Raw genomic sequence first — 19,001 nt, 5'->3', positions numbered from 1 at the left:
CGCTCCCCTCCCCTCCCTCCTTCCCAATCGCTCCCTCCCCGCCCCTCCCTCCCTCCCTTTCCCTCTCTCTCCCCTCTCCCTGTGCCGTTCAGTTCTCCGCCAGCCAGCCTGCTCCCCCCACTCCCAGTACCTGGGGTTCTCGGCTCCCGGCGCCCTGGTGTTAACCTGTCCCCACCCCAGCGGCTGCTTCGGTCCGCTTCCCGGTGCGGACCCCCTTCCCTGACTCAACCCGTCGTCCCGCGGCGCAATCCTTCCCCCGGAGCCCAGAACTTACCCGCACCCCCACATCCCGGTGTCACCCCGGTCTGAGGGGTCCGCTGGGAGACGCGAGAGGACAGAGGGTCACCGCCCCAACCAGCGACCCAAAACCGGCCCGTGTCCGGCCGCCACCCCACCGGCGCAAGGCTCCGCCACCAGCCAGGGCAGTGTAGAGATGGCCCCGGGAAACCGGCCCAAATCTCCGCGCGTCCAGCCGGGACCCACTGCCTCTTCCGGAGGTGAAACGGTCCCAACACCACCACCACCACCCCCCCCACACCCACCTCAACCCCCCCCCCCCCACGCACACACACAGACCACCTACCGGAGACTTACTGTCTGCAGCGATCTCTCCAGCCAGCTCTCTGGGTGCTGCCTTTTATATCAGCAGACTCCTCCCCCCACCCACCCCACCCCCGACCAACCGCCACCCCCCACCCCACAGCTAAACAGGGCGTGGGCCAGACCTGTGGCAACCTTTAATGACCCTGCTTTTATTCCGTCGGCAGGTACCGCCCCAGCTCAGGATCCTGATTTGTCCCGACAGGTCGACAACTCTCTTTCCCCCTCCACAGACGCTGCCCGGCCTGCTGAGTCTCTCCAGCAGGTTGCTTCAGAGTCCTTCGGGTCTCTCTGTGTACTGCGGCGATGGGAGACTGTGGGGGCAGGAGAGAGAGAGAGAGGAGGGGTCTCCACCGCTCCCACCAGGGAGGACTAGAGCAGTAGGCGACACCCTACCCTAACCCTCCTGTTCCCACACCCTCCTGTATTGTGTTCAGTTTTGGAGTTGGAATTGGTTTATTATTGTCACTTGTACCGAGGTGCAGTGAAAAACTTGTCTTACATGCTGTTCATACAGACCAATTCATTACACAGTGCATTGAGGTAAGACAAGGTAAAGACAATACAGAATGCAGAGTAAAGTGTTACAGTTACAGAGAAAGTGCAGTGCAGGCAGACAATAAGGTGCAAGGCCATAATGAGGTAGATTGTGAGGTCAAGAGCCCATCTTATTGTACTAGGGGACCATTCAATAGTCTGATAACATCGGGATAGAAGCTGTCCTTGAGCCTGGTGGTACGTGCTTTCAGGCTTTTGTATCTTCTGCCCAGTGGGAGGGAGGAGAAGAGAGAATTTCCGGGGGTGGGAGGGGTCTTTGATTATGTTGGCTGCTTTACTGAGGCAGTGAGAATTGTAGACAGAATCTATGGAGGGGAGACTGGTGTCCGTGATGTGCTGAGCTGTGTCGACAACTCTCTGCAGCTTCTTGTGGTCCTGGGCAGAGCAGTTGCCGTACCAAGCCGTGATGCATCCAAATAGGATGCTTTCTATGGTGCATTGGTAAAAGTTGGTGAGTGTCGAAGGGGACAAACCAAATTTCTTCAGCCTTCTGAGGAAGTAGAGGCGCTGGTGAGCTTTCTTGGCTGTGGCGTCTATGTGGTTGGACCAGGACAGGCTATTGGTGATTTTCACTCCTAGGAACTTGAAGCTGTCAACCCTCTCCACCTGAGCACCATTGATGTAGACAGGTGCATGTACACGGCCCCCAGTCAATGACCAGCTCTTTTGTTTTGCTGACATTGAGGGAAAGGTTGTTGTCATGACACCATTTCCACTAAGCTCTCTATCTCCTTCCTGTACTCCGACTCATCGCTGTTTGAGATACGGCCTACAACGGTGGTATCATCTGCAAACTTGTAGATGGAGTTAGAGTAGAATCTGGCCATGCAGTCATTAATGTATCTGGTCACCCTGTAATGGGAAGGACATCACTAAAATGGAATGTGTGCAGAGGATTTATGAGGACGTTGCCAGGACTGAAGGGCCTGAGTTGGGCAGGCTGGGACTTTATTCCTTGGAACGTAGGAAACTGAGAGGTGACCTTACAGAGGTGTATAAAATCAGGAGGGGCATAGATAGGGTGAATGTCTTTTCCCCAGGGAAAGGAAATCAAAAACTAGAGGACACAGGTTTAAGGTGGGAGGGGAAAGATTTCGTGAGGGACAAATTCTTCATGCAGAGGGTGAAGGGTTTCTGATGATACTGGGTGAGCAGGAACAATAACAACATTTAAAAGACATTTGGATAAGTAAATGGATAGGAAAGGTTTGGAGGGACAGGGGCCAAATGCGGACAAATGGGACGAGCTGGGACCGGCATGGACCAGTTGGGCCGAAGGGCCTGTTTCCGTGCGGTGTTACTCTGTGATTCTATGACTTGGAGATATATCGCCGGTCCTGGTTTTAACTCCTGGAACTCCCTCCCCAACAACACTGTGGGAGCACCTTCACCAGGACAGGCAGTTACAGATGGACACCAAATGCTTTGCCAGTGACGGCCAGAGTCTCTGCAATGAATGCACAGGAACTGGTGTGGTGGTTGGTTCGGTCGATGCCGAAGTCGGGTTTATTGCCACACGCACGAGTCCGTGTGTGTACAGGTGCAATGAAACACTTACTCCAGCAGCATCACAGGCACAGAGCAGCAGATCAGCAGCATTCACAAGAAAAGCATCAAGTAAACATAAATTACACACAATTTTTACAACAAAAAAACAGAACAAAACAAAAGTCCATTTTACTGCAAAGTGATCGGAGCGGTCATCGTGTTGCTAACCTGTAGAGGTGATCAGGGTTGTGCCGGTTGGTTTAAATCTGACCTGATAATTCCTGCTTCCGGCTGGAGTTAGTTGTTGGTTACAAGAAGCCACAGCGTGCGCTCCAGCCCCGAGGACAGACAGTTCACAGACCCCTGCGTCTGCCTTCATCACAACTCTGCCACCCCTGGTCCGCCATTCTCACCGCTGTTCACACCCCAACCTGCCCCAAGCAGGTCATCTGAGCTCTTCTGAAAATTCATTCACACTCTGGACGGTCAAGTGAAAGAAGATACACAGTTAATGGGAGGATTATTGGAAGGGAGGGGGTGGTTGTTGTGAAGGGGTTAACCGTTCCCCGGGACCCTTCCCTGGGGTTAGGGGCTGGGTTGGATTCCGGTTACAGCTGCCGTGCTCAGACGGTGAGTCACGGCCCAGGGCTGCGCACCTCCCTCGGGTAATACGGGGGTTGCTGAGACCGGCCGAATGCCGCATCATATTTGTGGTGTCTGTCGGGAGCTGGCAACCCCCGACGACACAGTGCCCACGGGTTGTAAACAGGAACACCCAGTTCTGTGGGGAGCACACGTCAGGTGAGCACAAACTGCAGGGGAAACGGGGCGGAGTCCTGGCCCCTGTGTCGGCTCCAACTCACCGCCTGGATCGGATCGGACCCCCGCTACAAGCCGGAGGGGTCACATTAAATGGCCCGTGAGTCTGCAGCGAAAAAGGTCTAAATATTACCCACGGCACCACAGTGAACAACTTTTACAGCAGCCAAAGCCTCCCAAACACTGTGTGTGTGTGTTAGTGTAAGTGAATGAGTGTGAGTGAGTGAGTGAGTGTGTGTGCGTGCGAGTGAGTGTGTGTGAATGAGTGAGTGAGTGTGAGTGAGTGAGTGTGAGTGAGTGTGGGATAGGTAAGTGCTCCTAACACAGAGACAGAGAGCATTATAGAGAGAGATGGAGCGACCTATATAAAGAGAGAGGTAGAGAGAGAGGGGGGTATAGGGGAAGGAGAGAGAGAGACAGAGAGAGAGACAAAGAGAGAGAGGGGGCATATAGGGGAGAGAGAGAGAGAGAGAGATATAGGGAGAGAGAGAGGGTATAGGGGAGAGAGAGACTATACAGAGAGATACATAGAGAGATGGAGAGTTAGAAAGCTCTAGCGAGAGAGAGAGAAGGATACAATGCGTGTGCTATATAGAGATAGAGAGAGATGGGGGGGGAAGAGAGAGGGGGGAGAGAGAGAAAACTGGAGTTGGAATTGTTTATTGTTGTCAGTTGTGCCGAGTTCAGTGAAAATCCTGTCCTGCACACCGATCGTACAGGTCAATTCATTACACAGTGCATTGAGGTAGTACAGGGTAAACAACAACAGAATGCAGGGTAAAGAGTACTCTAACCCTGAATTGTCACAGCTACAGAGGGAGTGCAGTGCAGGTGGACAATAAGGTGAGATAGAGAGGGAGATGGAGAGAGTGGGAGAGAGAGAGAGAGAGACTGTGTGTGGTACAGAACTATAGCGCAGTTACGGGCCCTCCAACCACTGAACCCACTCTGAGCGCAGGACCCACTAATTCCGCTCACCAACCCTTCTCCACCTGGGATTTTCAAAGACCCATCTGAAGAGCTGCTAAACATTGTGAGAGTTCCCCGCCCCAGCCCCCTCAGGCCATAATTCCAGGTCCAACCCCCTTTGGGGTCAAAAGGGTCTTTCTTCAGCCCCCCCACCCCCACCCCCACCGAACCTGCATCTCAGCCAATATCCTAGGTGGAGGACCCAGAGACCAAGCGACCTGAAGCTGGAGAACCCAACACAGGGGTGCCAGGTGCCCGGACCATGGGGCACAGTGTGGTTGGACAACTGGCCACCGGGTCCAAGCTGGTGGCCTTCCCACGGCCAGTCAGGGCAGGAAGGGCTTCTTCCCAGCCGCTAGCCCTAGATCTGGGAAGTGAGTGAGGTGAAGGGTAGATGGGGTGGGGGAGCCCTGGGGGTGTGTGTGGGAGGGGTAGGGGGGCAGATGGGTGGTGGGGGGGTAGCACTGGAGGGAGTGGGGCAGTAATGGGAGGATCTGAGGGGGATGGGAGGGAGGGAGGGTTACTGTTGCTGCCATTGGGCTGGACATCACCCAGATTACAGCCCCCCCAACCCCCATCCACCCTACCCCTTCCCCCCCCCACAATAGACCCATTCACACCTCGTGGGTCCCCCACCAGCAGTCCCTGCTTCTCTCCCTCCAGCAGTCGTCTCCCACCCCCCTCCCCTCCGTCCCTCCCACTCCCTCACCTCTGTTCCCCCCCCCACCCAACTCAACCACCCCTCCACCATCCACCAGTCTCCTCCGGCCCCATCTCCCCCTCCCCTCTCCCCTGCTGCCGGGGTTCCAGCAGACCACAGACCCACTGGGTCCCTGCAGCAGACGATGTGTTGCTCCACCTTCCAGCATCAGCCATCTCCGGTGTCCCCACGTCAACCATCGCGGCCGAGCCAACCCCGGAGACGCTGGGACCTGGAGCAACACACAATCCTGAAGGGACTCAGCGGGTCGAGGAGCATCCGTGGGGGGAAAGAACTGTCAACGTTTTGGGTGGAGACCCTGCATCAGTACTGAGAGGGGAGGGGGAGGGGGGAGGGGGGGAGACAGGGGCCGGAGGAGACTGGTGGACAGGGGAAGGGCGGCTGAGCTGGGGTGGGGGAGGGGGAAGGAGGGCAAGACCATCTCAGGCAGATGATGGATGCAGACAGACAAAAATAAGGAGCAAGGAGGGGGGAGGGGAGGGGGGAGGGTGGGAGACAGGTACTGGAGGGAACGTAGAACACTACAGCACAGTACAGGCCCTTCGGCCCACAATGTTGTGCCGACATTTTATCCTGCTCTAAGATCTATCTAACCCTTCCCTCCCACATGGCCCCCCATTTCTCTAAAATTCATGTGTCTATCTAAGAGTCTCTTAAATGTCCCTAATGCATCTGCCCCCACAACCTCTGCCGGCAGCACGTTCCATGCACCCACCAACCTCTGTGTAAAAAACTTACCCCTGACCTCGCCCTTATACCTTCCTCCAATCACCTTAAAATTATGTCCCCTCGTGTTAGCCATTGTTGCCCTGGACAAAAGTCTCTGACTGTCTGCTTGATCTATGCCTCTTATCATCTTGTACACCTCTATCAAGTCACCTCTCATCCTCCTTCTCTTCACAGAGAAAACCCGAGCTCACTCAACCTATCCTCATAAGACATGTTCTCCAATCCAGGCAGCATCCTGGTAAATCTCTTCTGCACTAAAGCTTCCACATCCTTCCGATAATGAGGCAAACAGAACTGAACACAAAACTCCAAGTGTGGTCTAACCAGAGTTTTATCGAGCTGCAACATCACCTTGTGGCTCTTGAACTCAATACCCTGACTAATGAAGGCCAACACTCCATACACCTTCTTAACAACTCTATTGACCTGCATGGCAACCTTGAGGGATCTATGAACATGGACCCCAAGATCCCTCTGTTCCTCCACACTGCTAAGAGCCCTGCCATTAACCTTGTAGTCTGTCTTCAAATTCGATCTTCCAAAGTGAATCACTTCACACTTTTCCGGATTGAAATCCATCTGCCACTTCTCAGCCCAGTTCTACATCCCATCAATGTCCTGTTGTAATCTACAGCAACCTTCTACACTATCCACAACACCACCAACCTTTGTATCATCTGCAAACTTACTAACCCACCCTTCCACATCCTCATCCAAGTCATTTATAAAAATCACAAAGAGCAGGGGTCCCAGAACTGATCTCTGTGGAATACCACTGGTCACCAACCTCCAGGCAGAATACACTCTGTCTACCACCACCCTCTGTCTTCTATGGGCGAGCCAATTCTGAATCCACACAGCCAAGTTTCCCTGGATCCCATGCCTCCTGACTTTCTGAATCAGCCTTCCATGAGGAACCTTAACAATGCCTCACTAAAATCCATGTACACCACATAAATCCTGTCTTTAAGAATATCTTCCAGCAATTTGCCCACCACTGAAGTAAGACTCACTGGTCTGTAATTCCCATTGGCCAGCTCCTGGCTCTACTCCTGTGACCAGTGAGGATGCAAAGATCATCACCAAAGGCACAGCAATCTCTTCCCTCACTTCCCGTAATAACCTTGGATATATCCCGTCCGGCCCCGGTGACTTATCTATCCTAATGTTTTTCAAAAGTTCCAGCACATCCTCTTCCCTCACATCGACATTCCCAAAGCGTATCAGTCTGTCGTACGCCATCCTCACAAATGTCAAGGCCCCTCTCACTGGTGAATACTGAAGTATTCACTAAGGACCTCCCCTACCTCTTCCAACTCCAAGCACATGTTTCCTCTTTTATCCCTGATCGGTCCTACCCTCACTCGAGTCATCCTCCTATTCTTCACATACATGTAGAACACCTTGGGGTTTTCCTTCATCCTACTCACCAAGGCCTTCTCATGCCCCCTCCTAGCTCTCCTAAGTCCAATCTTAAGCTCCCTGCTGGCTACCTTGTAACTCTCCAGAGCCCTGTCTGATCCTTGCTTTCTAAACCTTAGGTAAGCTTCTTTCTTCCTCTTGACAAGATATTCTACATCTCATGTCAACCACGGTTCCTTCACTCTACCATCCTTCCCCTGCCTCAATGGGACAAACCTATCCAGAACCCCATGCAAGTATCCCTCAAACAACCTCCACATTTCCACTGTGCACTTCCCCAAGAACATCTGTTCCCAATTTACGTTCCCAAGTTCCTGCCTAATAGCATCAAAACTCCCCCTCCCCCAGTTAAATACTTTCCCATATCGTCGGCTCCTATCCCTCTCCAAGGCTATGGCAAAGGACAAGAAGTTATGGTCACTGTCTCCGGTCACTGGAGATGAGCAGGAACGGGGGGTGGGGGAGAATAAAATGTCATTAATGTATGTTGGTGCCTGCTGGTCAGTGTGAAGCGGATGGGTTATTGGGCCTGTTCCCAATCTCCAACCCTGCCCGGGACCGGATGTGGTTAGATCTGGAGATGATGCTGTTCAGAAGATTCTTTGAGACGCAAAACTGATGGTTATACAGTAGGTGTTCATCATAGTGCAGGGCAGGCAGGGCAGCTTGTACCAGCAAGCAAGGCAAGTAAAACGAAGCAACAGAGGAACCTGGCCACGTGCTCTCCCTTTATCCTGCAAACCGGTCTAAACCAGTTCGAGAAGGAAACCTGTGAAAAGGTACCACCCGGGTCACACCAGTTGTACAAAGAACATGCAAAAGTAACACACACACACACACACACACACACACACACACACACACACACACACACACACACACACACACACACACAAAGTGAAATGGACAGTGCACGTTGAGTCAAGACCCTTCCCCAGTCCTGATGAAAGGTCTCGACCTGAAATGTTGACTGTCCGTTTCCCTCCACAGATGCTGCCCAACGTGCTGAGTTCCTCCAGCATTGTCTGTTGCTCCAGATTTCCAGCAGCTACAGTCTCTGGTTTCTACAGAATTACAGAGCCAAATATACAAAGTCTACAGACAAACATTAGTGGAAAGAAAGCTAAAACTGCAAATAAACAACAGTCTGGACACGAACCCAACAATAACTAATGTCTGCGATCAGGACACACTGACCCCATGATCCACGTGTCAGCCTGTGTCCCTGCAGCAGCCGGGGCTCGCGTCTCCTACAGTGGAACAGTGAGAGGGTGAAGGGCTCCCACTGCAGAAGGTCAGGCTGCACTGCCCCAGCCTTTACTTCACCCGGTGCACATTTACAATGGAGGCACAGGAGACTGCAGATGTGAAAACATGTTGGTGAATTTTACTTTTACAAAATGTACAATATGTATTACAGCATCATTACACAGTGCTTCAGTCACTGCAGAATAAACACATCCAATGCAATGTTCATTAGATTTCCGTGAGAATTAGAACATAAGTAAAAAAAAGGGAAACAAAACACAGAGACAGAGCACACATACAGGACACAGGACAGACAGTGAGAAATTCACAGCATCGGGTCCTGCTGATGGAGGGGTGCCAACAACCCTCGATTTACCCAATAGTTCATACAGTCAGAAATGAGACACACCAGGGCCCCCCACGCTCCTGGTTCCAATTCACACAGAAGCAGACATCCCTGCAGCCCCCGCGTTCAGCACTCTGCACTCTCCATGGTGGTCCACCATTTGCTTGTCTTTCCCTGTGAGAGAGACGGTCACAACATCAGTTCCCAGCACTGACCAGTTAGGGCAGCCAATCCCCCCGCCCCGTGCACCGGGGGCAGTGTCTGAGTTCTCGGGTCTCTGACTACTGCCTGAATGACCCAGGTTCAATCTGGACCTTCGCTGCTGTCGGTGTGGAGTTTGCACGTTCTCCCTGTGACCGCATGGGCTTCCCCCGGGTGCTCCCACACTCCAAAGACATGCAGGTCAGTGGGTTAACGGGCCGCTGTGATTGTTCCTCATGTGGCAGTGAGTGGTAACATTTGAAGGGAGTTGAAGGGTCGTGTGGTGTTGAATTTAACATCATAAAAATCATTTCAATGTTAAAGTAAAATAATAAACTGACAACTGAAACTACAAATATTGAAAGGTAGAAGAGATATTAATAATCCATAAAATACACTAAAATTGTCAATTTTGTCCCTCAGAGCAATTATAAAAATGTGTGAACCAAAGGCTTCACATTGGTGATTTCTACAAACCTCATCCAAGAGTCATTTCCAGGGATCCACATTCCCCTGGTGCTGGGTGTGTGAGAGGGAAGAGGTTACAGTGAAATTGGTGGAGATGAAAGTGATGGGACTGGTCTGTGAGCTGGCACAGACCCAATGGGCTGAATGGTCTCCTGTCTTGTGAGGAAAGGTGAACAGTAATGGTCCTGTCCTGACCCACCAGCCCATTCCCCACTGTCAGTAAATGCAGAGGAACAGTCTTCATCCATTGCAGTCTGTCCTGGGAGGTCACAACGAGGACCGAGGAAGGTCAGAGTGGCGCAGGAGGTGCCCAGCACTGCCCCGGGACACCTGCGTCACAGACAGTTCTCAGTGCTATCGAACACACGGGATGTCCCGATTCCCCCCGATCCACATCCACTCCATCCAATATCCGGGGAACGGGACGAGGAGAGGAGGCAGAGAGAGGCGACGGTGAGGAGGATACTCACGGCTCAGTAGGGATTTCCTGAGTAGTAACAGCACCAAGATTCCCAGAACAGCAAGGACTAGGAGAACGAGGATGATCGTCCAGTAACTCCTGGACCCTGGAGGAAAGAACACCAGACAGCAGTGAACTTCCAGGATCCATTTCATGATCAGGAACCCGCACATTGAACCTCAGCCTCCGGAAACTGGAACTCCCTTCTCACATCTCTCAGCACAGCTCCTGTCCAGTGGAGTCCTGGGGCAGTTTCTGGACCCCAATCTGTCCCCACCTTACACCCTGCTCAAGTAGTGACTCTGCACCCCTCGGCTCCACTTTGGGACAGGGCCCACAAGCAACAATGCCAGGAACGTGTGGGGAGACCAGAGGGGGGGGGTCCCACCATCCCGGTGACCCAGGGACCCTGATGAAACGGAACATGGGACTGGGACACGGCACTAACCCCACTCACCGATGACTCGATCGACACGAGGCAGATTTGCAGTGACTGGGTGGCTGCTTTGCAGACTGCAGCGATCTTCTGCAATGCAGGTGTAGGTGTGGCCATTCAGCCCATCATTCAGCAGGTACAGCACGGTTCCATAGAATGTGTAGTTCCCAACTCCAGTGTCTGTCCAACTCTCCCACCGGTAGGTGATGGAGCTGCTGCTGACAGCTGAGCAGCTCAATGTGAGATGTGAGGAGTTCCTGGTGATCTGCACCTCTGGCTCGGACACCAGCTCTGTAAGGAGAGTTTTTTCAACTATTATTTTAAATTCCTGAAAACATCAACATTATAATGAACCCATCAACTCTCCCAGATTCTCCCCCTCACCCACACTCTAGGAGCCATTTCTAGCAGCCAATTAATCACCCACACGCTCGTCTTGGGGATGTGGGAGGAATCCGGAGCTCACAGCAGAAACTCCATACAGACGGCACCAGAGGTCAGAATCGAACCTGCTGCACCTCAGAGCCCTGAGGAATGTTGTAGAACCCAGGGACCTTGGACTGTAAGTAAATGGTTCCCTGAAAGTGGCATCACAGGAAGACAGGGTGGTGAAGGAGGTTGTTGGCACGCCGGCCTTCACCAGTCAGGGCAATGAGTATGGAAGTTAGAACACAGAACAATTACAGCACAATTCAGTCCCTTCAGCCCACAAAGCTGTGCCGAAAACATGTCCCTACCCAAGAAATTACTAGGCTTACCCAGCTCTATGACCTATCTAACAGTCTCTTGAAAGACCCTATCGTATCAGCCTCCACCACCGTTTCTGGCAGCCCATTCCATGCACTCACCACTCTCTGAGTAAAAAACTTACCCCTGACATCTCCTCTATATCTACTCCCCAGCACCTTAAACCTATGTCCTCTTGTGGCCACCAATTCAGCCCTGGGGAAAAGCCTCTGACTATCTACCCGATCAATACGTCTCATCATCTTATACACCCCAGTCAGGTTCCCCCCTCATCCTCCATCTCTCCAAGGAGAAAAGGCCGAGTTCCTTCAACCTGCTTTCATAAGGCATGCTCCGCATTCCAGGCAGCATCCTTGTAAATCTCCTCTGCACCCTCTCTATGGCTTCGTTGGGAGGTTACGTTGCAGTTGTACAAGGCGTTGGTGAGGCTGCACCTGGAACATTGTGCACAGTTTTGGTCACCCTGCTACAGGAAAGATGCCATAAAGCTGCAGAGGAGATTTACGGGGATGTTGCCAGGACTTGTGGGACCGGTTGGGGAGAGGGTGGGCAGGCTGGGTCTTTATCCCTTGGAACACAGCAGAGTAATGAGTGACCTTATAGAGGTGTATAAAATCATAGGGGCATAGATAGGGTGAATGCACACAGGCTTTTCCCAGGGAAGGGAACCAGGAACTAGATTCAAGACTTCCAGAGTGAGGTGGTGTGTGCTGGGCAGAGGCCTGAGAGCAGAGAGAGACAGTCTGGTCCTGCTAACAGTGAGTGGTGGAAGGTTTGGGCAATGACGGGGTCCCCTGCAGTGGTGTCTGGGGGTTGGGAGGTGGGAGCCTCCCATTCTGGAGTTGGGAATGGTGGGTGGTGACACCACTACTCACCTCCCACACACAGCTCAAACTGCTCCCTGTCCCGGTTCCTCAGCTCACTCCCAAAGTAGTTTGTCTGCACCTCGTACGTCCCGTGGTCACTCAGCTGCACGTCCCGCAGCTCGATAAAGTCTCCTTGTTGGAAGTGAACCCGGTGCCTGTAGGATGGGCGGATCACGTACGGAGTCTCCGGGCTGTCTGACTTCCAGGCCAAGATCTTCAGATTGCTGGGAGATATTTGGCCGAGTGTCACCTCGTACTTCTCCTCACTGCTGTGGAGGATCGGAAACCTGATCGATCCACCCACAGGGATGGTGGTGACAGAGTCCACGGAGGCTGATGCTGTGGCTCTGCACAGGGTCACAGAGTGAAGGGCTGCAACAGAACAACGAGTGCTCATTGGACACAAAACCGCACTGGGAGACGGGCAGGGGAAGGAGGCAGAGAGGACATTGGCCGTCATTAGTTGGGCACAGAATACAAGGATGGTGAAGATATGGTCCATCTGTGTAAACCTGCGGTAAGGCCACACTGGATACTGTGCAGTCTTGGTCATGGTGGCACTGGAGGTTATCCAGCTGCTGCCTGGGATGGAACGGTGATGAGGAGAGACTGGATTGGCCGGGCCTGGTTTCCTGGGTGTGGGGGAACATTTTGAGAGGTAATGGAGACGTTTCCTCATAGCAGCAGGCACAGGTTTCAGGTAAGGAGGCAGAGGGTTAGAGGGGATTCAGGAATCTGGAACACACTGCCTGACAGGGAGGTGGAGGCAGAGCCTCCTATGACATTTAACAAGCATACAGACCAGCACATGTCCTGACAAGGCATAGAGGTACAAGAGTCGGGACTACAATGGTCAACATTGACATGGTCAACATTCCAGGCAGCATCCTTGTAAATCTCCTCTGCACCCTCTCTATGGCTTCGTTGGGAGGTTACGTTGCAGTTTTACAAGGCGTTGGTGAGGCGCACCTGGAACATTGTGCACAGTTTTGGTCACCCTGCTACAGGAAAGATGCCATAAAGCTGCAGAGGAGATTTACGGGGATGTTGCCAGGACTTGTGGGACCGGTTGGGGAGAGGGTGGGCAGGCTGGGTCTTTATCCCTTGGAACACAGCAGAGTAATGAGTGACCTTATAGAGGTGTATAAAATCATAGGGGCATAGATAGGGTGAATGCACACAGGCTTTTCCCAGGGAAGGGAACCAGGAACTAGATTCAAGACTTCCAGAGTGAGGTGGTGTGTGCTGGGCAGAGGCCTGAGAGCAGAGAGAGACAGTCTGGTCCTGCTAACAGTGAGTGGTGGAAGGTTTGGGCAATGACGGGGTCCCCTGCAGTGGTGTCTGGGGGTTGGGAGGTGGGAGCCTCCCATTCTGGAGTTGGGAATGGTGGGTGGTGACACCACTACTCACCTCCCACACACAGCTCAAACTGCTCCCTGTCCCGGTTCCTCAGCTCACTCCCAAAGTAGTTTGTCTGCACCTCGTACGTCCCGTGGTCACTCAGCTGCACGTCCCGCAGCTCGATAAAGTCTCCTTGTTGGAAGTGAACCCGGTGCCTGTAGGATGGGCTGATCACGTACGGAGTCTCCGGGCTGTCTGACTTCCAGGCCAAGATCTTCAGATTGCTGGGAGATATTTGGCCGAGTGTCACCTCGTACTTCTCCTCACTGCTGTGGAGGATCGGAAACCTGATCGATCCACCCACAGGGATGGTGGTGACAGAGTCCACGGAGGCTGATGCTGTGGCTCTGCACAGGGTCACAGAGTGAAGGGCTGCAACAGAACAACGAGTGCTCATTGGACACAAAACCGCACTGGGAGACGGGCAGGGGAAGGAGGCAGAGAGGACATTGGCCGTCATTAGTTGGGCACAGAATACAAGGATGGTGAAGATATGGTCCATCTGTGTAAACCTGCGGTAAGGCCACACTGGATACTGTGCAGTCTTGGTCATGGTGGCACTGGAGGTTATCCAGCTGCTGCCTGGGATGGAACGGTGATGAGGAGAGACTGGATTGGCCGGGCCTGGTTTCCTGGGTGTGGGGGGAACATTTTGAGAGGTAATGGAGACGTTTCCTCATAGCAGCAGGCACAGGTTTCAGGTAAGGAGGCAGAGGGTTAGAGGGGATTCAGGAATCTGGAACACACTGCCTGACAGGGAGGTGGAGGCAGAGCCTCCTATGACATTTAACAAGCATATAGACCAGCACATGTCCTGACAAGGTATAGAGGTACAAGAGTCGGGACTACAATGGTCAACATTGACATGGTGGGCCGAAGGGCCTGTCTCTGTACTGTACAGTGCCCAGGGCTCAGACAGAAGCCACCCCTCAGCCCATCCAGAGAGAAGCAGCAGGAGGAATATTTCCCCGGAGTGGATTGTGCCAGTACCTGCCAGTATCCACAGCAGTTCCCCTGCCTTCCCACTGGAGTGTTGCATCCCTCACAGCTATCTGGGTCTGAGTCACCTCACTCCGGTTACTTCTGCTGACCACGGGTAGACTTCCGGCTGTGCAGAATTCCAAATCCGAGCTGAAACCAGAGCTGGAAGAACAGAGAACAGTACAGCACGGAACAGGCCACGGTGTCGGTGACAACCACCCTGCCAAGTTAAAGCAATCCCATCTGCCTGCACAGGATCCAGATCCCTCCATCCCTTCACCTGTGTCTAAATGCCTCTCAGATGCCATTATCGTGAGTTTCCACCCCCTCCCCCGGCAGCCCGTTCCAGGCACCCACCGCTCTCTGTGTTAAACCTGCCCTACACGTCTCCCTTCAACTGCCCCCCTCACCTTAACCACATGCCCTACGGTAGTTGACAGTTTCACCCTGGGTAAGACTGTCTCCCCTGTCTATGCCTGTCTAAACTTTACAAACCTCTATCAGGTCTCCCTTCAGCCTCCGCTGCTCCAGAGAGAACCCAGGTCTGCCCGACCTCTCCTTGTAGCTCATGCTCTCTAATCCTGGCAGCGTCCTGGTGAACCTCTTCAGGAACAGCTACTTCCCCTCCGCCAACACATTCCTGAACGGTCCATGAACCCACAAACACTACTTCATTATTTCCTTTTTGTTTGCACATTTTGTAATTTATAGTAAAATTGGTAAATTGGTTTATTATTGTCACTTGTAGGGAGGAACAGTGAAAAACTTGTGCTGCATACCGTCCCTACGGGTCAATTCATCACACGGTGCATTGAGGCAGTACGGGGTAATCTCCACGTCTTGCTCTGAACTGCTGCCGGAATACAAACGCTGCGTGCGGCCCAGGTCAGTGATAATAAACCTGGTTCGGATCTTCACCAGAGCCTCCACATCCACCCTGTGGGGACATCAGATGCTGGGATCTGGAGCAACACACAACCTGCTGAAGGGACCCAGCGGGTCGAGCAGCATCTGGGTGGGGAGGACAGATGCAGGTTTTCCATCCAAAACGCCGACAGCTCCTCTCCCCACAGATGCTGCTCGACCCGCTGAGTTCCTGCAGCAGACTGCTGGTTGCCCCACACCTTTCCTGCAAGGGGGCGACCAGAACTGTTCACACTGCCCCACAGCTGATGTAACCACGGTCTGACACCCCTGCACAAGGACCCAGCAGCCCGACCGGTGACAGGACATTTCACAGGTCAGTGTGGGGACACGGAGACGGACCCAGGGGAGGGAGGGAGCTCTGAAATCTCGGGCTCCTTGTGGGTTCCTTTACCGCCGGCAGATGAACACACGGCGTCCCGGGACAGTGGCCCAGAAAGAGTGCCGTCCTCACCCTGGCGCCGGGAGGGCAGTAGCCCTCAGAGAACAGCAAGATCCCAGAGGTCGGATACGGATCGGTGAAGGGCGGGGGAGGGACGGGTGGGTGTCCGGGAGAGAGAGAGACACAGTCACTCACCAGGGCCGGGAGTCCGCCGATACAGAGCTCAACCTGCGGATCCTGCTCAACACTGAGCAGCGACCAAGAACAGCCGCAAATTCAAACCAAGCACTTCTCTGGTTGTGGAATTTCACTGGATGAAAATCAGCCAATGAGTGGGGCAAATGTCAACCATCCCCGCCCCTCTGTCCTCACCCGCCCCTCCCCTCCCCTCCCCTCCCCTCAGTCGCGGGACACCACTGTTCGTGCTGGGAGGTGCGGCCGCACACAGTCTGCTGGATGGGCTCAGCCGGTCGAGCAGCTTCTGTGGAGAGAGGGACGCTCGACAGACCGGGTCGAGACCTTGTTTGAAGCACCTCACACCCCTCATCCACCCCCCAGACCCCTCGTCCCCTCCCCTCTCCCCAGCCGCCCCCTCTCTCCCTTCCTCCCGCCGAGTTCCTGCAGCAGTTGGTTATGTCGAACAAAGAGCTGGTGTCTGTGCCTCACGGTTCCGCCCAGCGGCAGCTCCCGGCCTGTTTAACAAGGTTCCCGAACCTCCCGCTTCTCTCCCATGGAATCATGTCATTGTACAGGACAGAAACGGGCCCTTCGGAGCCACTCGGCCGGGCTGGTCGTTCCATCTCAACCCCTCCCCACCTCCCTCCCCCCTCCCCCCTTCCCTCCCCCCTCCCCCTTCCCTCCCTCCTTCCCCCTCCCTCCCCCTCCCTCCCTCCTTCCCACCTTCCCCTTCCCCCCTCCCCCTTCCCCCCTCCTGCTCCCTCACCCCCTCCCCCTGTAACTGGATCCTTGACTTTCTAACAAACAGACCGCAATCAGTGAGGATAGGCAGCAATACCTCCGGGACGATTATTCTCAACACTGGTGCCCCACAAGGCTGCATCCTCAGCCCTCTACTCTACTCCCTATACACTCATGACTGTGTGGCCAGATTCTGCTCTAACTCCATCTACAAGTTTGCAGATGATACCACCGTTGTAGGCCGTATCTCAAACAGCGATGAGTCGGAGTACAGGAAGGAGAGAGAGAGCTTAGTGGAATGGTGTCATGATAACAAGCTTTCCCTCAATGTCAGCAAAACAAAAGAGCTGGTCATTGACTTCAGGAAAGGGGGCGGTGTACATGCACCTGTCTACATCAATGGTGCTCAGGTTGAGAGGGTTGAGAGCTTCAATTTCCTGGGTGTGAACATGACCAACAACCTGACCTGGACAAACCATGTGGATGCCACGGCCAAGAAAGCTCACCAGCGCCTTTACTTCCTCAGGAGGCTAAAGAAATTTGGTTTGTCCCCTTTGACTCTCACCAACTTTTCCCGATGCACCATAGAAAGCATCCTATCTGGATGCATCACAGCTTGGTACAGCAACTGCTCTGCCCAGGACCGCAAGAAGCTGCAGAGAGTTGTGGACACAGCCCAGCTAATCACGGACACCAGTATCCCCTCCTTGGACTCTGTCTTTACCTCTCATTGTCTTGGTGAAGCAGCCAGCATAATCAAAGACCCCACCCACCCAGGACATTCTCTCTTCTCTCCTCTTCCGTCAGGTAGAAGATACAGGAGCCTGAGGGCACGTACCACCAGACTTAAGGACAGCTTCTACCCCACTGTGATAAGACTATTGAAACGGTTCCCTTATACAATGAGATGGACTCTGACCTCACGATCTACCTTGTTGTGACCTTGCACCTTATTGCACTGCACTTTCTCTGTAGCTGTGCACTTTCTCTGTACTGTTATTGTTTTTACCTGTACTGCATCAATGCACCCTGTACTAACCCAATGTAACTGCACTGTGTAATGAATTGACCTGTACGATCGGTTTGCAAGACAAGTTTGCCTCCCCTTCCCTTCTCCCTCCCCTCCTTCCTCCCCTCCCCCCTTTCCCCCTCCACTCCCCTCCCTCCTCGTCCCCCTCCCCCTGCTCCCTCTCCCCTTTATCCTCCCCCCTTCCCCCTCTTGTCCTCCCCGTCTTACCCCCTCCCTCCCCTCTCCCTTCCCTCTCCTACTCTCCCCTCTTTCCCACTCTCCTCCTCCCCCTCCCTCTGCCCCGTCTCTCCCCCTCGCTCCCCCTCTCCCTCCCCTCCACCCCTCTCCTCCCCACCTTCCCCCTTCCCCCTCCCCTCTCCCCTCCCTCTACCCACTCCCTCTCTCCACTCCCTCTCCCCACCCTCCCCCTCTCTCCCCCACCCTCCCACAACCCTCTCTACCCCTCCCTCCCCTCTCAAACCTCTCACCCCCTCCCTCCCCCTCACTGCCCCACACTTTCCCCCTCCCTCCCTCTAACCCCCATCCCTGCCTCTCCCCCTACCTACCTCCCTCTCCCCCTCCCTCCCCCTCCTTTACTCTCCTTCCCGCCCCTCTCCTCCCTCCCCTCTCCTCCCTCCCCCTCTCCTCCTCCCTCCCCCTCCTCCCCCTTGTCCCCCTCCACCCCCTCCCCCTCCACCCTCCGTCTCCCCCCACTCACTCCCTCCCTCTCCCCCTCCCTCCCACTCCCTCCTCTCCCATTCCCCTCCCTCCCCTTCCCTCCCTCCCCACTCCCCCCTCCTCCCCTCCCTTCCTCTCCCCCTCCTCCGTCCTCTCCCCCCTCCTCCCCTCCCCTCCCTCCCCATCCCCCTCCTACACCCTTTCCATTCCCCACCTCCGCCCCCTCACCCCATCCCCCTCCCTCTACCTGCCCCTCCCTCCCTCTACCCCCATCCCCCTCTCCCCTCCTCCCCCTCCCTCCTCCCCTCCCTCCCTCTCCCCCTCACTCCCCCCTCCATCCCTCCCCCTCCCACCTCCCCCTCACTCTCCCCCTTCCTCCCACCTCCCTTCCCCCTCCCCTTCCCCTTCCCCCTCACTCCCCTTCCCTGCACATCCCCTCACTCCCTCCTCTCCCCCTCCCCCTCCTCTCCCCTTTGCCCCTCCCCATTCTCCCCCTCCCCCCTCCCCCTCCCCTCCACCTTCCTCCCCATCCCCCTCCTCCCCTTCCCCCCTCCCCTCCTCCCCTTCCCCCCTCACCCCATCTCGCCTCCACCAACCTTCTCTCCTCCCTCCCTCCACCCCCATTCCCCC

At 54.4% G+C, this 19,001-nt stretch overlaps 1 protein-coding gene across 2 annotated transcripts; it reads right to left on the bottom strand.

The window, feature by feature from the left end:
- Positions 1-8,715: 8,715 nt before the first annotated feature.
- Positions 8,716-16,058, bottom strand: LOC127585933 (SLAM family member 9-like). Of its 2 annotated transcripts, none has more exons than XM_052043687.1 (6): positions 15,240-15,377; positions 14,470-14,622; positions 13,489-13,851; positions 10,487-10,756; positions 10,040-10,135; positions 8,716-9,074 (listed from the first exon to the last, which is right to left on the bottom strand). In XM_052043687.1, exons 2-6 carry the CDS (start codon positions 14,516-14,518, stop codon positions 8,992-8,994), a joined length of 861 nt encoding a protein of 286 aa, XP_051899647.1. In that variant the 5' UTR covers positions 14,519-14,622; positions 15,240-15,377; the 3' UTR covers positions 8,716-8,991. The 2 variants fall into 2 exon arrangements, with proteins under 2 accessions (XP_051899647.1, XP_051899646.1); XM_052043686.1 differs by lacking the exons at positions 13,489-13,851; positions 15,240-15,377 and adding exons at positions 12,088-12,450; positions 15,962-16,058 and having other exon boundaries at positions 8,722-9,074.
- Between the last annotated feature and the right edge of the window lie 2,943 nt (positions 16,059-19,001).

This window comes from Pristis pectinata, chromosome 34 (genome assembly GCF_009764475.1).
Source record: "Pristis pectinata isolate sPriPec2 chromosome 34, sPriPec2.1.pri, whole genome shotgun sequence".
Classification (NCBI taxonomy): Eukaryota; Metazoa; Chordata; class Chondrichthyes; order Rhinopristiformes; family Pristidae; genus Pristis; species Pristis pectinata.
Note: the sequence above shows the minus strand (reverse complement) of the source record. Positions and strands in the feature narration are given on the sequence as shown.

What these genes read in the sequence shown, in the direction of transcription:
- LOC127585933 (XM_052043686.1), bottom strand. Translation starts at nt 14,518, where the DNA reads ATGCAACACTCCAGTGGGAAGGCAGGGGAACTGCTGTGGATACTGGCA. An exon ending in GTTTGAGCTGTGTGTGGGAG is followed by an intron (nt 10,757 to 12,087) that starts GTGAGTAGTGGT and finishes CTCTCCTTACAG; the next exon opens with AGCTGGTGTCCGAGCCAGAG. An exon ending in TCGTGTCGATCGAGTCATCG is followed by an intron (nt 10,136 to 10,486) that starts GTGAGTGGGGTT and finishes TCTTTCCTCCAG; the next exon opens with GGTCCAGGAGTTACTGGACG.